This window comes from Lacerta agilis, chromosome 2 (assembly GCF_009819535.1).
Source record: "Lacerta agilis isolate rLacAgi1 chromosome 2, rLacAgi1.pri, whole genome shotgun sequence".
In the NCBI taxonomy this organism is placed as follows: Eukaryota; Metazoa; Chordata; class Lepidosauria; order Squamata; family Lacertidae; genus Lacerta; species Lacerta agilis.
Window position 1 is genome coordinate 27,262,434 of NC_046313.1, and position 18,934 is coordinate 27,281,367.

The window sequence follows — 18,934 nt, forward strand, 5'->3', positions numbered from 1 at the left end:
CCATCCCCTTTAGCTTCCAAATCCAAGGCATTGACTTAAAGGAAATGTAAACATCATTCTCGTTTCATATGCTCTCTTGCAGCCTCCTAAATTTGCATTCGGGTTTAGATTGGGTTTCACCGTCCTAGGAAATGACAAGGTTTGAATGTGGATTGTTTGCTGGAAGGAATGAGGAATTTGTTTTCCTTGGAGAACACAAATGTTATTGTACTGGAGGGCTCCCAACTTACCAGACAGCTAGATCTCCGTTTCTCTCTGCCATTTCTAACTCATAAAGCTAAGAAGTCCCCAAGCACAGCAAAACCTGGGCTACCAGCCTTTGCCCAACCTCCTCTATAATGGCTGGTTTCGACAAGTAAAGCCATTCCTCATGAGAGAGAGAGAGTCCCCCACAACATCACATATATTTTGGCAGCTGCATTAACAACTTGGCTCCCACTGCATGCTTCAGGGAGTTTCCATAGATAAAACTACAGGCCAGAAGCTACCATGGTCAACCACCGCAGAGCCTCCCAATGCAGAGTGACTGCGTCATAGCATATAGCTTATAAAGGGTGGGAGCAGCTGGGTTTTGTTTCCCCTTCTGGCATCCAAGGCAACAGTCAGGTAGAGTCAATGAGACAGGATGAGCGGGAGGGAAACTTATATTCCCCCTGCATGCCTCCGAGCTCAGTAATGTCTAAGATTAAAAAAGCCAACACTGGTTGGTGATTCCTTGACAGTCACTGTGATCAGGTTAGCTGTCACGTCTGTGACAAAGACGTGCTCGATGAGGCTGCGAGTGGGCTTCCAGTCCTGGCTAGTCTGGATGGAGACAGACATGTTCTGGCCTCCTCCGGGGAAAGAAGCAGAATCTCTGTCTGAATCCGAGCTCGTCTCCTCTTCTCCGGTGCTCATCTCAGAGAGGGCCGAAGCCTTGTGGTTCTCTGCTGCAGGGCACCCCTCCTGTGCACAAGGGGGCTTGCCGCTTTTCGCGGCTGCATCCCTCTCGCCCACAGCTGCCCGTTGTGCCGGCTTCTCGCTTTTGCGAGGGTCTGTGCCTGCCAACGCTGCCCCTGCGTTCGCGGCGTTTGAGCCACTGCCAGGCCCGGCACTGCCCTTGCCCACACCTGTGCTCACAGCTAGGCTGCCGCCGGCGCCCTTGGCCACAGTCCCACAAGCATGGCGGGAAAGGTTGCTGCCGCCTGTGGAATTCATCCCATTTTTCACACTCTGCAGATTTAAAGCTTGGAGGTTGAGCTCCTGGTTGGAAGCTGGGTGGCTGTTGGCAGAGCCGGTGGGGGGCTTGTTGCCATTGTGCAAGTTCTGGGCGCCGGCACCATACCCTGTTTTCTGCTCCCCCAAAGCACTGCTGCTGCTGCTGGGCCTCTTTGTCACCTTGGAGCCCTGCACGGTCAACTCCAGATCCCCGCCGGCTTTCTGGTTTTTCAGTTTTAAATCGAGCCCCAGGCCACTCTTGCAGGACATGGCCGACTTGAGCGTCAGCCTCCCCACGGCGGAGGCATCTGCTGAGTTCTGGTTCTGCGACATCCTGCTCATATAATGTACAATGGAGCTCTGCCAGCTGATGCCGCAGTTTGGGCTCCCAGACGAGGTGCTTTTCACAATACTGGAGAGGTTGTCGGTGGAGGAAGCCCCGGAACAAAACCCACCAAATGCACCTTGGGCTTCCTTCATGTGGGATTTAAGCATGGCAATGCCAGAACTCTGAGCATTGTGTTGCGGCTGCATCTTGCTCATTAGTTTGGGAGCTCCTCCCCCGGCTCCCATCTCCTTCTGGTTTGTTTTCAGCACCTTTGTCAGGCTGACGGTCCTCTTTGCTGCTTTCTGCTCCGGAGGCAGGGGCTTCCGCCCACGCTTCTTCCTAACAGGGTCCTTATTCTCAGGTTTGGCAACCAGGATCTGAGCTTTCTTTTGAGGCACTGGGTGGCTCTCTCTGCTCCGCTGACCTCTTTTTGTCTCAAGGTCACTTTCATCCTCTTCATCGGAGGAGGAAGATGAGGAGGAGCTTGAGGAAGAAGAGCTGCTGGATTTGCTTTTTGGAGGCACTTCCGGTTCCTTTAAAAACAAAGTAACACACACACACACAACACACACATGCAAAGAGTAGGAGCGACATTAATATGCTCTGCTTCTTATCAGTAATACTGTCAGTCAAGGCTTTTGAAGGGCTGCTGCATGGAGAGTCCACCAAAGCAGAGAGATCTACTCTATTACAAAACATTTTTTTAAAAAACACTAGTAACTTCCTGTTATTAGAAAAAGGCATCTGGTTCTCTCTTGTGGCACGCCGATACTTAAGATCATGCAGCCTTACATAAAACTTTTAAGTAAGATTCTAATAATACAATATGCTACCTGGACAACTATTTAATTTTCAGAACTCAGAAAACTATTTCCACTTTCACTGGCTTCAAAAAGGAAATGCTTCTGGATACAGGCATTATTTAGTTTCCTGATTGCCCATGGAGAATAAAAACTGACTCCAGGTGACCAGGCACACACAACCAGCTATGGGATAAAGCCACAGACTGCACAAGACACACTTCCTAACAGAGGCAAATGATGTATTTATGCAAGCAAGCATGCCCCCCACCCACAGTATGCTGCACTAAACATCCATTTCCAGCTGCCTCCCAGAAATCACCATTACTTACAACGTTCTTCCTAGGTCTGCCTCTAGGTCGTTTGCCCCTCTTCCGATTTTGCACCTCCTTCTCATGCTCCCTGAAAAGACAACAAAATGACAGTGCAGTTCTCAAAGTCTCTCTTCTCTCAGAAGATTCCATGGGTGAATAAAGACCACTGGTTTACCATTTTGAGAAATGTAGGAAAGTATGTCCGTTTTTCAAATAAATGCCAGCATGTGACAATGCAGATGACCCTGCCTGGTTCCGTAGTATTCCATGCGTGGTGTTCTGCCATCCCTAGTTTACTGATCTGTTTCGTTGCTAAGCAGTAAAAGACATTTGCCCTACCCATCCCTCTGTACATTACTGCAATTTGCTCCTTTTTTCCTGGTTCTATGTGTGCAGAAGTAGATGATTTATTCTGTTTGTGCAGAAGTAGATGATTTATTCTGTTTTTGTTTTGATAAACAAATCAGAGGGAGGAGAACTTGCACAAGATCTTGCTAGGATCTTGGCATAGCTGCCACGGAACCTGCAAGGCGGAATGCACCTGCCTGGAGCAAGTCATTTTAACAACCCTTCAGAGCAGCCTTGCTAAACCAGTTTCCCTGCAGATGTTCTGGACTACAATTCCCATCAGCCTAATCTAGCAGGGCCATTTGTCTGGGACGTGGAAGCCCAGCCACGAGTGGAGGGCACTAGGTTGAGGAAGGCTGCTACAAAGGAACAGCTGTGTGCAGCTTAGTCCACCACTGTTGCGTCATGAGTTGGGCCTCACTTCTGGCTTATGCGGAACATGATGTGGGGTAGACCCTGCGGCTGTGTGAAAACAGTTTGTAGGGAACAAAGGGAGACGCAGACTGAGAGAAACAAGCAATGGGTAGCATTTGCAGCACATAGTTCCTATTACTGGATGCACAGTAGCGAGCGGTGCCACACAGATGCTCTGCCAGTGCTCATGCTGAATGTGATCGGTGTGGGGGAAGGGAAGGGAGAGAATGCATTTGACGGAGTATACTACCTCCTTCCACCAAACCAGGAGTTGTAGTGGAACACTGTGCATGCAGTGGTTGTTTGCCATGCTTCCTGCAGCCAGGCTGTGACTCTCCCTGCTCAAGATCAAAAAGGAATCAAGCCCCTGGCCTGTGGTGGCAATGGTTGGAGTGGGATGCCTGACCGCTGACAACAGAGGGTATGCCTGCATTTTAAAAGACGAGTGTCTCCCCTTCGTGTAGGAGACACTTCTCCATATTCTGCGAGTGGGGGGACGACGACAATGTGTTAGGAGCAAGATAGTTCAGCCAAGACACAGCACAGCATTCACCATCTAGCAAAGAGGCAGCGGGACAGAGAGATGGGAAACAGTTGTAGCAACTATGCTTTACAGCACATGCTCCTGGTTCCCTTTCTTACCTGTGTGGGTGTTTTCCATCCAGGTACAACAAGCCATGGTAGTGGAGTTGTGTGGTTTGCGACCAGGTACTTGTTTGTTCTAGCCTGCGACACTCAATGTGCTCAAGTTCGTATGTTTTGAGACTGTGAAAAGTGCTCCATTTCCCTTTCCCCACAGCTTCCCATTGCCAGAGTTGCCTCTTCTGAACAATGCCCATGGAGCCAGAGAAGTTATATTCATCCTGTGTTGGATTTTTATTATCTGGGGGGAGGTGCGCTGTGATTGGGTACTAACATATACATCATACCCTACGGCTGTTTTATGATTATGTCCCATTTAAGTCAACAGAAGGAGAAATTATCTGCACCAGCTTTAACACTTAACCTTTTTTAATGTCATTCTGCAAGTGGGGGTGTAGCTATGGATGAAAGAGATATAGGATCTGTCCCCCATGACTCCCCCATCCTATTCCCTGTTCCCTTTGCTGACAGAACGGCTGTGCTGGGATGGGAGGTGTAGCAGGACTTCTGACAAATCTTAAAGCCCCTTAAGCCAGTGTTAACTCTAGCACAGGATTGCACCCTCAGAGACCAATGCACTACTGTTACTTCCTTTAGCTGCTTCATTTGAGTTTCCAGCAAGCACCCACCCACACATTTCCACACATTATATCTGCTGGTCACAAAAATAGTACAAAGTGGGGTGAATCAGAGTACTTAGCTCAAGATTCTTCCTTCCAACAGAGACCAGATACCCACAAGGAAGGTATATGTAGGGCACACCACCAACACCCTTACTGTTGAAAGCACCTTGTTTCTGAACACAAAGATTCAATTTTTAAGTTATGTTACTGCTAGTACCCACCTTCTGTAAACCTACATATTATTTTTTTAAAAAAAGCTATTCAAGGCAGAGACCATCACAAGGCAACAAATTCTATGAAAGCCTTTTACAGTTGCAGCCTATCACCTTCATGGTTTCCGTTTTAAGAACGAATCATCTTTGACATTCATTATTTCTGTACACTACTCATGACATACAAGCCTCTATCATGCCCTTATCTTGGTAATATTTATTCAGATGATTAAATGATGGGGGTGCATAGTGTTCAAGAGAATAGCTCATCAAATCTACAGATAATTTTAGTTATTACCCACCCTTCCCCTGTTACTTTCTCCAGTTTGCATTGGAGGTGAAACAAGAACTCCTCTCATTTTTTTTTCTAAATACAACCAGATACTACTTGCATGGGTAGGATGAACAGGTGAAAGACAGAAACGGGCACCAGCACCTTGATGAGTTATGCTGAAAAAAGAAATATCAGCAGGTGTTGCTGGAACAGGGTAGGGGACCAGGAGAGCTGCTTAGCCTCAAGCCACAGATATATATATTTTTAAGGATGCATGTGAAACTAGAGCCACTACAGCTGCTGGGACTCAGCATATGTACTCTGAAAGCTGCTCAAGCTACCAAACAGAACTGCAAATATTTATGTGGCTAGGTCAGGGGTCTGCAACCTTTAAGACACAAAGAGCCACTTGGACCCGTTTCCAAAGGAAAAAAAAAAAACCTGGGAGCCGCAAAACCATTGCGACATTTAAAACAAATATAACGCTGCATATATTGTTTCTTACCTTAATGCAATAATAATAAATAACGTATAGGAGCCAATGCAAAGTATAATTAGTAAAAACAACAAGAATAAGTTCTTACTTTTTTGCATTGACTCAGGGGCGTACCCAGGATCAAAACTGGGGGGTCCATGGTCCTTCAGGTTGTGACATTTCAGCACGGAAAGGCGAATGAAACCAAAATTTTAGGGAAATTATATATAATTATAGCAGTGCTTTATTACAGTAGTTATTACAATTATTTGCTTGGTTTTTTAAAAATTTTATTCTAGTTACATGTCTTATACCAGGGGTGGCCAACTCCCAAGAAACTGTGATCTACTTTCAGCAGTGATCTACCCCCGTTTTTTGGGGTTCAGCTCAAAGTTGTTTTGGGGGGGTGTGGTGGGTGGGAAAGAGGGCTTCCCCCTCTAAGATAGGTTGGCAAGCGAATTAATAAAGAAAGAAAAAGGGGGGTGGGAATGGAAAAGTGGGGTGGAAAAATATAAATTGGGGGTGGGGTGGGTGGGAGAGAGGGCTTCCCCCTCTAAGATAGGTTGGCAAGCGAATTAATAAAGAAAGAAAAAGGGGGGTGGGAATGGAAAAGTGGGGTGGAAAAATATAAATTGGGGGTGGGGTGGGGTGGGGAGAATATCTATTAAAAATATGTAGTAGTTTAAAAAATAAAAATAAAGGGGGGAAATCTTTTTCGTCTTTTTCCTTTTTTTGAAAACAAAAACAAAAGGGGAAGAGAAAAGAAAAAGGGGGGATAGAGGGAGAAAAGGGTAATAATAAAAATTCAAATAGAGTGGCTGCAGCAGCTGTGGGGGGTGTTTGTTTATTTTTCGTTTGTTTGTTTGTTTTAAAAATGGGATTTCTCCCCTTGGATTAAAAAAGGAGGGGAGGAAAAAAAAGAGAGGGGGGGTGGGAGAGCAAGGCAAAAAGCCAAAAAGCAAAAAACAGGTTTTTTTGGGGGGAATCGCGCCAGGCTCTGCAGCGCGCCGGCCTCGGGGCTCCGGGCCCCCGAGCCGCCCTTGGGGCCATCGTTGAGCATGTACACCGCCCGCAGCGAGCGCTGGCGAAGCACCGGTTGGCGGAGGTTTCAGAAGCAGCCCGGACGTTTTCGCCGCCGCCGCCCGGCCTTCCTGTTGCACAGCGGCGCAGGAAGGCTCTGAGTCCCGGCCGGGCCCCCGGGCGCCCCCCGGATCCCGCTGCCAAAGAGGCGCCGGACGGCGAGGCGGAGCAGCAAAGCCAGGCGGAGGCGGCAGCAGCACCATCCGGCGACCGACGCCGGGAAGGTCCCCCGCCCGCCCGCCTCTCCGGGGGTGGGGAAGGCGCAACGGAGCCAAGCCCCACAAGGACACCCCAGCCGCCCGCCGGGCCCGACACTCCAAGGAGGGAAGCGGGCAGGCGCGGCGGGTCAGGAGGATGGCGCGGCGGGCGCAGCCCAGGCGGGCCAGGAGCGCAGCGCAGTGCCCCCACCACTCCGCGCCACCTCCGCGCCCCAGGCAGCCGCCCTGGAGCCGAAGGAGGAGCGCCTGTTGCGCGCTCACAGTGGCGGGCCGCGGCGGGGACGGCCCCGCTCCGCTCCACCAACTGCGCTGCCGCCGTCGCACCAGGCCCTGCCCCCCGCGCCTCCCCCCGGCTGCCCCCTCCCTCCCTCTCTCTCTGCCCCCTGCAAACCGCCCCTCCATCGCGGGCAGGGCTGGCGCGTCTTCCCTCCGGCCAAGGAGTTCTCAGGCGCAGTGCCCCCACCACTCCGCGCCACCTCCGCGCCCCAGGCAGCCGCCCCGGAGCCGAAGGAGGAGCGCCTGTTGCGCGCTCACAGTGGCGGGCCGTGGCGGGGACGGCACCGCTCCGCTCCGCCAACTGCGCTGCCGCCGTCGCACCAGGCCCCGCCCCCCGCGCCTCCCCCCGGCTGCCCCCTCCCTCCCTCTCTCTCTCCCCCCTGCAAACCGCCCCTCCATCGCTGGCAGGGCTGGCGCGTCTTCCCTCCGGCCGAGGAGTTCTCAGGCGCAGTGCCCCCACCACTCCGCGCCACCTCCGCGCCCCAGGCAGCCGCCCCGGAGCCGCGGCAGGGCCGCGAAAGAGCCACATGCGGCTCCAGAGCCGCAGGTTCCCTACCCCCGGGCTAGGTGGTTTGCAAGGTGGTTGGCTAGTCGAAAATGTTTGCTGTTACTGCAGAGTGAAGGAGGGCAAATACTATGTTCGGTCCCCAACTCCCACCACCAAAGACTAAGGCAGGAATCACCATGCAGCAGCTATTGGTGATTTCACCTAGTGAATTTCCTCACCATTTGCCCCGTTGGTTAAGACAGTCTGCCCTAATATACTTAAGACCTTGGACTTAAGCCTGTCCAAATGAATAAACAAAGTTTGCTTGCTGTGCTGTTACCCAATCACTCATGTATGCAGAATTCCTTCAGGAACTCTTTGCAGCCTGCTTTAGATTTGACTATCATAAGTTTTAGGCATCCTTCATTCTACAAATACAAACAGAAAACCCAAGAACAACACAGAACATCGCAAGTTGGAGACTTTTGAGCAAGGTAGCTGTAAGGGGGTTACAATATTTTCTTAACAGTTAGTAGAAATTGCTTCCAGTATTTTGTCAGACATCTTTTCTAATTTTAGGTACGGATTAATTTAATTGTAATTAATAATAATAATAATAATAATAATAATAATTTGCTATCCTATAAAACAAACTGTCAGAAAAAAGTGGCTACTATAAGGCATTTGGAAGGAGAGTACCAGCTATTTGAGACTGCACTACGAGTTTGGACATACAATGCGTCCTACTGGCAGCAGACTGGAGCTGAAACATACAAATACTTTACAAGCGATCAAGTTAAAGGACTTTTTTTTTTGCATGGCGCTGCCCTCTCATGCTACTTACATATGGGTGTTGTTTACGCAGCACAGCAAGTGAGAGAGAGAGAATTTCAAATGAAGCCTACAGTGTAGCCTAATACATGCAGTACAGAAGCAGGAAAAGCAAGCTACAGATTTAAGCATTGTTTGCAAACATCCCTCCCACAACAAGACGTGACTTTTCAAGTCTATCGAGACCACTAAACACACAAGGGCATTAAAACACTTTATATTTAGGTACCAAGGAAAGGCTGCCTTGAGTACTGCAATTTAGGGGGAACAATGAATACACAATGGTCTACTCTGTATTCTGTTTCCATAATCCCAGCTGGGCAGCCTAGAGGAACCCTCCTTCCCTCCCTCCCTGCCTCTCAGTTTGTGGCTTACTCACTTCTTCTGAAAGGCCAGGAGAAGCCTGGGATCAAGAATGTTCTCTTCGGGTTCCCAGCTGTTGTGCCTGGAAAAGAGTAACCAGCCACTGTCAACACAACCTTCTTTTTTATAAAAACAAGTAGTTAATAGCAGGCAAATGTCTGTTTTTTGTTTTTTAACTTTTGAGATAAAGCATGCCCGTTTTATCAAAGATACCACACCCTAGTGTGTAGAAGTACCGTTTCATTACAATAACCCTCAGAAATGCTACAGCCCTAGCCATACACGACAACCACACTGGCAGATTTAAAACTGAACGGCGGTTATGCTCTTAGAGTGAATTGAAAAAATAATTGATTGGGAAGGTGGCATTTATTTTTTTTTGAACTGTGGGTCGTTGTTAAGTGGGGTGAGAATTTAGCAGCACATGACAGGGTAGGTTCAATTTCCATAATGGAAAGGAGAGGAGAGAAGAAAAAGGAGCATTCGCTTGGCAAAGGGGAAACCTCGGGTGGATTATGAATAACTTGAGAACACACACACACACACACATGTATGTGCAAGGGGAGTAAAATGAGAAGTCAAGCAAGAAAAGGATAAAAGCAAACGGGGTGGGGGAAGCCTGGTTTGCAGGAGCAGCTGGCAGGAGGAGTAAACAGAGATGGTCGCCTCTTAGGTTGACAACTCTTCTCCCCAGTCTATGAGGTGGGGTGGGGGGAGGGAGAACACACCACATGCATCAGTTGATATCTCAGGTTTCAGAAGCGAATCCATAGACAACACGGGAAGCAGTTGCAGCTTCTCTGCTGGAGCCTGGGGAATCCTAACAGCTCACTCAGATCCTCTCCTCCGGTTCCAAACCCCGCCCCCGCCCCCCCCACTACAAAAAAGGGGTAGTGAAGGCGACCCATGGCATCTGGCCGTGGATTAATTTGGCAGAGTTAACATGTAACACAGGGAGAGAAGAAGTGAACAAAATCAAGGAGGTGCTGGAGAGAGAGAGAGAGAGAAGCTAAGGCACCAATTATGGGTAAACAAAAGAAAGTCCAGCAGGAGGAAACGATGCCCTCCCACCCACCTCCCTGATTCTGGGGGACGGGTAGGAAAGCAGGAGCCTCGCAGGGGAAAAAACAACAAAAAACTAAAGTAACTTCCAAGCGTCTGGAAGCGCCTCCAAAACCCAGCCGACACGGGGGTGGTGTGGGGTAAGCGCCTCGGAGCCCCGTTTCTCCCTCTCGCTCTTTGCTCCCACCTCCCCTCCACGCCTTGTTTCTACACCCCCCTCCCCAAACTCAGGGGTCGCCTGGGCCCAGCATCTCCCAGCGCTCAAGCCCCGCCCCTGGACCCCCTTCAGCTCAACGGCTGGCTGGCGCTCAGCTGCTGCGTTCATTGTCCGGACTCACTTGGAAGACCAGCCTCTCCATTTCACCAAATACTCCAGCTTGCCCTGCGGAGGAGAGAAAGAAAGAAAGAGAGAGAGAGAGAGAAAGAAAGAAAAGAAGGCGCGGGTTAGAGCCAGAGGCGACGCTGAGGCGGCTGCTGCTCCCCGCCGGCTTACCCGCTCCCTCGCCTGCCCGCCCGCCTGCCCACCTTGCGGAGCCGCTTGCTGAGGATGCACTCGGCGGCGAAGACCTGCTCTCCCACGCTGCTCAGCTCCTCCATGGCTCCCGCCTGCTTCTCCCCCTCCGCTGCTTCGCTCGTAGTGGAGCCAGCGTTGTGCCGAGTACAACAAGGCGAGGGAGGCCCCGGGAGCGCGCGTTGCTGCTGCTGCTGCTGCTTCTCCTCCTCCTCCTTCTCCGCCGTCCTCCTTCGACTAGCAGGGCACGCGCGCGCCTTCCTCCTCCGCCGCCGCCGCCGCCAGCGCCTCACTGCCCGCTCGCCTTGGCTCCTTGGCGCACACAATGCAACGCGCGCGCAGCGGGCTCCGCCTCCCCACGCCCAGCTCAGGGGCTCCCCAAATTCCCAGAGAGCCAATGAGGAGCGGGGAAGGCGGGGCCTAAGCAGCTTCTGGCGGAGGAAAGGAGCCAAGCGGCCGGCGCTATTGTCTCACGCGGCGTTTTCCTATCCCTCCTCTGGATCGGAGAGTTGGATCGGAGCGCGGGGGTGGCTGGTTCCTGGAGTTTAATCCTTGGGGGGGAAAGAAGGCAAACGCTTCGGACGGGTCCCCCCCCTTTTTTTTTTTACTGCTCCGTCCCTGGCGGACGCGCTCAAGTCAGTCCTGAATAAGCGCCGGCGGCGAGGACTTCCAGGGAACTTGGTCTGAAGTTGGCCTTCGTTTTGGACCTGCGCTGCTGCGAGCAGAGCTTTCCTTGCCAGCACCTCGTCGTCTTCCAAAGGGAGCCGGAGTGGGGAGGCCGGCCGCGCGTGAATCCCGAGGGCACCGCATGGATCGGTTTGTAGGGGCGCTCCCCATCGTGACAGCCCCCTTCCTCTTTGCACAAGTCAGCCGGGCCGTATCGAATTGGAAGGACAACTGGCACCCGCCGACAAATCGTCACATAAATGGGGTTACAATGGTTTTATTAACTGATGCATTAATAAACTTGTAAATACAAAGCAGCCCCCTCCTACCTTTTTTTTTTTTTTTAAAAAAAAGCTTCCGCATTTGGATTGAATATTTGAAAAACAGAGGTGGAAAAGAAAGGGGAGACCAAACTTTAGCTCGTTCGTATCCCATAAATAGCGTTGTGAGGTGCAGTGCAATACTCACAAGTAAGCCCCATTGAGTTCAGTTGGAATTACTTCGGGGTAACTGCGCATAGGATTGCAGCTGAAGCAAGTGAACTTTGAGGCAGGAATTAGACCTCATTCCTGTGAACTAGACTGGACCCAACGGTCAGGGGTCCCTTTACCTTTAATGCAAACGGCGTAGTTCTAAGTGACTTAAGGCTTATACAAACTTAAACCAGAGCTTTTGAATTCCTAAAGCCAAAACAAAACAAAACAAAAACTCCAGAATCCTTAAAATTAGTTCTGTATTGTATGTGTTTTGAAACACAAATGGTAAACATCACACAGTGGCGAGGAGGGCATGGGGGCTTTTTTGGCAGGAATTTGAGTATTATGTACTTCTTCCCCATGAAGAAGGGAAGACTTTGGGGTTAGGAGAGACTAGCTAAAGTTGGAGTATGTGAGAACATATTCAGGGGATGAATGTGGGTTTCTTCTTAAGATTTAAAAATGGTGCTATCTGACTATGAATGAATTGTTATTAAACTTTTTTATGCTTCTTCTCACAACACTTTCTTTTTAGCTGTAGTTGGCAATGCTCTTTCTTTGAAATGTCTCTGGGTGTCTTTAGTTGAACATGTTATTATAAACTGGATTCATTTCCAAATAATCACTGGTCTGTTTCTTCTTTTTTTGTAAAGCGTATTTGAATTGCCTAATTGATCAGTTTCTAATCATACTCAGGGCCTTCAACTGTAACTCTTCCTTGTCCACTCCTTGTAATTAAAAACCCAAGCTGTGTCACTGTGAAAAGTGCAGATTAATTCCTCGTTTGGTAGGGGAAGGTGAGAATTCAGATGGGTCAACAGCACAGCAACAGCAAGTGGTCCTGATACATTAAAGGACAACATTCATCTCTCAATCAGAAGGCAATACAGAGTCAAGTCAAGTGCTGAAAGACACCCAGATGTCAGCTGGACATTACAGCAAAGCTAATAGATCAGTATAATTGGGTGGCCAAAGACAAAGGCTATAGCAGACTTCAGTGTTAAACAAGTGGGCATCTTGGTTTCCCCATATTATGTTCAAGGATGCCAAACGTGTGTGTTTTTCCCAATCTACTGTGAATTGGTAGAGGGGATAGGCCGTATGCATGCGCCCCCTTCTAAGATTCCTGGATCCAGCACAGCTTCAATTCCTGGAATAGCTAAACTAACTTCCTAGTGAAGTTATGACCCTCTAAGTATGGGCCATTAAGGCAGCAAAGGAAGTGGCTCTGTGCCAGGTGTCAATGGCTGGGCCCCCTCCCTTAATTGGCTGGTAGCTTGAAAGACAAAAAGTCAGAAAGTTGTGGCTATAGGAGAAGCAAGGCCTCCTTGAGATGCTAATGCTGTGAGCCCCTCCATCGTAGACTCAAGTTATATATATGTGTGTTAATAACCATATAAAGACACCACAGTCTGTTGTTCCTCATTTTGAGGAAACTGAACTCTGGGTAAGCACCTGGAATTCCTGGAATCTTGCACTGCTTGGAGATTGGGGTAGCATGCAACACTACTTTATATTTTGGGAAATGTTTTGTCCATTTGTTCTCAATAGGTTTGGCCGCCTCTCAATATATGGTTGCCAAACTTGGCACAAGGGTTCCTGAGGTGAGGTGGCAGTTTTCATCAATGTTGGGACCCTGGGCGTAGTTTTGACTCAAGAGCAGACCAAAATACCACTTTTGTGTGACTTTGCCTGGTTTTTGGCGTAGGTTCATCTGCCTCTTGAGATACCACCACCAAACATTGCAAGGGTTTCTGAGACAGGGGCAGTGGGCTTTGTCGCCATTTGGACCACCAGGTGCCATCTTGAATCAAAATGGCAGACTGAAATATCACTGTGGCTTGACACTGTCAGTTTTTTGGTATAGGTCCGGCTTTCTCTCAAGGTATCATTGCAAAATTTGGCATAAGGAGTCCAAAGTAGGAGTGGTGGACTTCATTGCTGTTTTGATGCCAGGCACCATTTTGAATTGAGATGGTGGACCAAAATGTGATTTTGGCAGATCCAACCTCACAAATTACACTATCCGTTTAACAATCACAACGTTTTGGGGTTTCCACAAATTCCTGCGCAAGTCCTTTCCTCCCCCACATTAATTGAAATGGGTCATTGGAGGTTGCAATTTCTATTCAAGACAACTTAAGAGTAATAGTTGGCATTATTCCTGGAACAGATTTAAACATATTGCAAAATCCATAGTACAGCACCCAGAATGGCACAAACGAGTGAGCAAGCTTTTGAATTCTCCAGAACTCTTCATGAGAAATGTAGGGCAGAAGAGACAAACTGGTTTGGTGTTAAAGCTATAAAGTCTGCAAGAGATAACAGAATTGATTAAGGTTTTCCTAGATACTATGCAGGTTTCAGGTAACGCCTAGGGATGAATGAGCAAACAACATAGGCAATTCACCATTTTTCGAAACATAAAATCCATCATTTCTTTAGATCTATGTCCAGCCGTAAGAGAGAGACACAGGCTCCTCTTGGAAGAGAACAGCAAAAAATAGATACACAGCAATTTTAATGTTGGTGAAGCCACAGAGATGAATTTTTGGTGGGGTAGGACAAAGTCAACAGAAGCCAAATCAGGTAGTTTTATCTAGCTGTTGGAGGGGATGTATCCTCAGAACAAAGTCCCATAATTATTCTGAGTTGAGGCTCCAGTACTTTGGCCACCTCATGAGAAGAGAAGACTCCCTAGAAAAGACCCTGATGTTGGGAAAGATGGAGGGCACAAGGAGAAGGGGACGACAGAGGATGAGATGGTTGGACAGTGCTCTCAAAGCTACTAACATGAGTTTGGCCAAACTGCAGGAGGCAGTGAAAGATAGGCGTGCCTGGCGTGCTCTGGTCCATGGGGTCACGAAGAATCAAACAACAACAACAAATTATTCTGATATGAAATGATTTCCCTCCAATTTAGCGTTGCCCTCTTGAGCAGATAAATTCAATATTCTCTGAAGTCACAGAAAATGCAAAGATAGCTTTTTTGACCCATAAGGAAAAATCCCAAAATCCATCGTAGGGCAACAGCTTTATTGGGTCAATAAAAATGCCATGCAATATAGTGAGCAAGCTTTTGACTTCTTGCAGTCTGTTAGCCAAGACTTCTCTAAGGCAGTGGGGGCAGGGGACATTCCCTGTCAAGGACTGCATTCCCTGGAGGTGGCTGCACTGGTAATCGGGTAGGGGGTTGCATGCTAGTGGCAAGCGGATCCACCCTTTTTGCCACTCCCTTGTCTCTCCCACTCCAGAGGTCTGAGATAACCGCTTGCAGAGAGCTTTTGAAATCAGGCTGAGGGCCAAGGGTTGCCCACCACCTCCCTACCCTAAGGGAAAGTGAGAGAGCTTTGCAAGCCAATGTACCAGTACACGACCTCATTCCCTTTCAGGTACCGTACTCTGGTGGTCTTACAGAAAACTGGAACCTCCTCCGTTTTTCAATGGGGGAATTGACAAGCTGGCCTTGTGTTCACACATGGCTGAGTAAGCTAGAATGGTTCTACTTGAGCCCCTGTTTTACCCTCTGACTAACTACAGGGCCTCCAAGTCTAGGGAAGAATAAGAGGAGTCAGTCAGCTGAGCCTCCAGGCCTGGCAGGGGGAATTTCTGATTGTTTCCTTGCTCAGCAACCATGGAGCGCCTTGGGCATTTTCAAAATGAGATCCTGACTCATCTAGACAGGGCCTCCCCATTCCACTTCTTACCCAGGTATGCCAGAAATCCTTGGAATCTTTTGTGCTGTATGTCGCAGAAGGCAAAACGATGTAAATTTTTCAAGTAGCTAGGCTTGGGGTATACTTTGTGGGGAAAGGAAAACATGATATTTGGACATGTGATATGGAATTCCTGGTAATTATGCTCCTTAACAGCAGCACCAGTCTCTGTGCCCCTTGGCTATCATGGCCATTAAGTGCTTTTCTCTGTCTACTCAATGGGGTCGCTGTCTTTCCCCCTGTTGTTCGCTGTGGGGCTCAGGGAATGGGGGGTGGGGCAGGTGCTACAGATAGGTTCCCCCACTCTTAGAGGTCAGGGGCATACATTTATGTACAGTGGAACCCCGGGTTATGCATGTGATCTGTTCTGGGTCGCTGTGTATAATGCGGGTGTGCGTAACTTGAACGCACGTAAAAAAAACAAACCCCGAAAACCCGGAAGCCATGCGATTTGAGCGCTTCTGCACATTCGCAAAGTGCACAGAAGTGTTCTGCGCATCCGGTGGTTGCACACCCTCCGGAAAACACTTCCAGGGGGCGGGAGTGCGTATCCCGAACATACGCAACACAGAGCGTACGCAACATGAGGTATGACTCTATTGTAATAAACAAATTCTGTCCTTATTCCCTTATGGGGCACACAAGAGCCTTTGTAGGTCCTCCATCGGTAGGAGAAAATAACAGAGGCCAAGCAGAGGATATTGAGAAGCAAAGCAGCTAGTAAGCATGATCTTTATTGAACTGTTGCAACAGGGTCCTCCCTCTCACGCAGGAGGAAAAAAGAAGGAACCTAGAACAAAGGGCTTTATATACAGGTGAAACTCGAAAAATTAGAATATCGTGGAAAGGTTCATTTCTTTCTGTAATTCAACTTAAAAGGTGAAACTAATATATGAGATAGACTCATGACATGCAAAGCAAGCTATGTCAAGCCTTTATTTGTTATAATTGTGATGATTATGGCGTACAGCTGATGAGAACCCCAAATTAATAATTTCAACTTTGGGGCTTTCATCAGCTGCACGCCATAATCGTCACAATTACAACAAGCAAAGGCTGGACATATCTCACTTTGCATGTCATGAGTCTATCTCATATATTAAACTCCAGTAGCTAATGAAAACAATTGCTTACATAAATGGACTTTTCCATGATATCGAGTTTCACCTGTAGACATTTAAATTTCCTGCCCTGGAGTCCAAGACCACCCCCAGAAACATACATATGTACATCACAGAAGGGGTGTAACCCAAGACCCCCCCCCCATACATCATGGTTACATCATGAAAGGGGAAGTCTGGTGGCAGTAATCTGAGCATCCTGGACCCTGCCCCATGCCTGCTCTTGCCCCCCACCAAACGCCCATCAAGTGAAACAAAAGAGATATTTAAGGGTACATTTCCCTGTTTCCCAGCCAAGTCAATCACACCCTTTTGTCTTCATCTAGGTTTTGTTATTTCTGGAATGGCTACCTGTCTGGCACTCAGGTATCAGGATGCCAAGGATTATCACTTTAATTCCTGAGACAATGCGAAGGTTCCCTCATCTCCTCCCTCCTTGCAGAAAAACACTTGGGTCAGCTTGGGAGTCAAAAATGGTGGCAAGCTTTTGGCATCTCAGGATGTGTGGGAATGCTCCCCACAGCCCCAGCTTGGGGATGTGGAGAACAGAAGAGCTGTTTCTTCCACATGCATTAAGGATTGCATCAAAGTTTGTTCTCCAAGTTACCCCCACTGCCAGACGTGAATCTTGTTTTACCAGGAATATAGAAGAATTGTAACCAGTCATATTTAGGCAATAGTCACCTCATATGGATAAGAGTCAAATCTTAGGAGTGCTTCAAATATTTCCTTTATTGCTATGGGAGATCCTCCTGCACTGCTCCTCTTCCTGCACCCGTCAACGATTTATGTGGTCATAGGTAAAGACTTTCTGCCATGGCCCTTCTAGGAACGGAACCAATGTTTGTTGGGAAGTAGCTCCACCCACAAGGCTTTGGTCTCCCAATGTTATCATTCTCTGGGTCTTACCTCTTGGAGGTAATTATTTAAATGGTCCTGGTTGGAGGGGTGTAAAAGCAGTAGATGAATCAAAGAAGTGTAGAGTTGGAAGGGACCCTGAGGACCATCTAGTCCAACCTCCTGCAATGCAGGAATATTTACGGCAGTTGTCCTATACTGTACAGGGATCAAACCGGCAACCTGGGTGTTATCAGCACCACGTTCCAATCAAGTAGAGATTGTTTACAGAGAAAAGGCCAGATGATTTTGCTTCCATCTAATATATTTTCACAGTGCAAGCATAACCTTGTTTACTCAGAAGTAAACCCTATTGAATTCAGTGGGGATTTCTCCCAGTTAAGTAGGTTAAGGATTGAAGCCTTAGTGATTCCCCCCCCTCTGTAATAAGGAATTACTGAGATTATCTTCTTCGATAGTCAAAATAATTTATTCCATTTAATTCCAGCTTTAATTTTAAGCGCTGAAATTGGAGTGTTCCAGATTGCAGCTCATGAAAAATGTAGACCTGCTACATTCATGTCCTTCACCAGCCCAGCACAATGAGTGCCAGTACATATTTTTAATTTATTGCTTAGCTGTGTATTTATTCCCCACTCTCCCCTTCAGCCTGGAAGGTTTTTGTAGCAGTATACAATGTTTAAAATCCATAACAACATCAATTTTTTTAAAAAAGAAGTTTAAAATACAGCAGACAAGATAACCAGGAAGAAGCAGAATGAAACAAATCCAATAGGCCTAGGCAAGGGCATTTCCAAAGCCCATGACACAAATATGAAAAAGAAATTCTATATGCTAACTTGTATGTTCAGTTGCAAACTTAGGCTTAGGGGAACATATTTTAGCTCTTGTTGTCAGGGCTCACATGGTGAGTTATGGGCGCTGACGTAATATTCTGGACCCAGTACACTGCATGTGGATTTTGCAGTCTTTTGGCAAAATCTGCAGCTTACATACATGGTAAAACTAAGTCAAGTCTTTTCTAAAATCTAGCAAGACTCTCCCCACACATTGCACTTTCCCTGCCCATGTCCAAGCTATTGCACATGCCTTTGGGAAAATTAAGACAGTGGGTAGCTGGGTCTCACTGGCATTATGCTTTGCAGGGTGACCAGCCACCCTTACGTATTATTTTTTTTAAAATATGGTTTTTATTTATTTATTGTGGTTATTGATTAAAAGAAGATAGGGGGCAGCAGAAGGGGAGAAACAACAACTCCATGGGAAACAGCATGGGAAGTCTATAAAAATAGGAGAAAAGAAGAAATTGTATTTTGATCCAGTTACAGGTAGGTAGCCGTGTTGGTCTGCCATAGTCAAAATAAAATAAAATAAAATAAAATAAAATAAAATAAAATAAAATAAAATAAAATATTCCTTCCAGTAGCACCTTAGAGACCAACTAAGTTTGTTCTTGGTATGAGCTCATACCAAGCACAAACTTAGTTGGTCTCTAAGGTGCTACTGGAAGGAATTTTTTTATTTTATTTTGTATTTTGATCGCACATGTTAAAAATGTTGAAACTTAATAGGACATAATTTATCACAACAAAAGTCTCTCCAGGGAGATAATTCTAGTCCTGTGTTTCTAATGCTACGAAGG

General features: G+C 47.7%; 1 protein-coding gene across 1 annotated transcript; it reads right to left on the reverse strand.

The window, feature by feature from the left end:
- Nucleotides 1–436: 436 nt before the first annotated feature.
- Nucleotides 437–10,709, reverse strand: CBX2 (chromobox 2). Its single transcript, XM_033139018.1, has 5 exons — nucleotides 10,470–10,709; nucleotides 10,283–10,326; nucleotides 8,899–8,964; nucleotides 2,658–2,727; nucleotides 437–2,058 (listed from the first exon to the last, which is right to left on the reverse strand). The coding sequence occupies exons 1-5, from the start codon at nucleotides 10,539–10,541 to the stop codon at nucleotides 670–672; spliced, it is 1,641 nt and encodes a 546-aa protein (XP_032994909.1). The 5' UTR covers nucleotides 10,542–10,709; the 3' UTR covers nucleotides 437–669.
- Nucleotides 10,710–18,934: the final 8,225 nt, after the last annotated feature.

Coding starts and splice junctions, on each gene's coding strand:
- CBX2 (XM_033139018.1), bottom strand. CDS start 10,541: ATGGAGGAGCTGAGCAGCGTGGGAGAGCAGGTCTTCGCCGCCGAGTGC. Junction 8,965..10,282: donor TGGAGAGGCTGGTCTTCCAA/GTGAGTCCGGAC, acceptor ACTCTTTTCCAG/GCACAACAGCTGGGAACCCG. Junction 2,728..8,898: donor CTCCTGGCCTTTCAGAAGAA/GTGAGTAAGCCA, acceptor TTGTCTTTTCAG/GGAGCATGAGAAGGAGGTGC.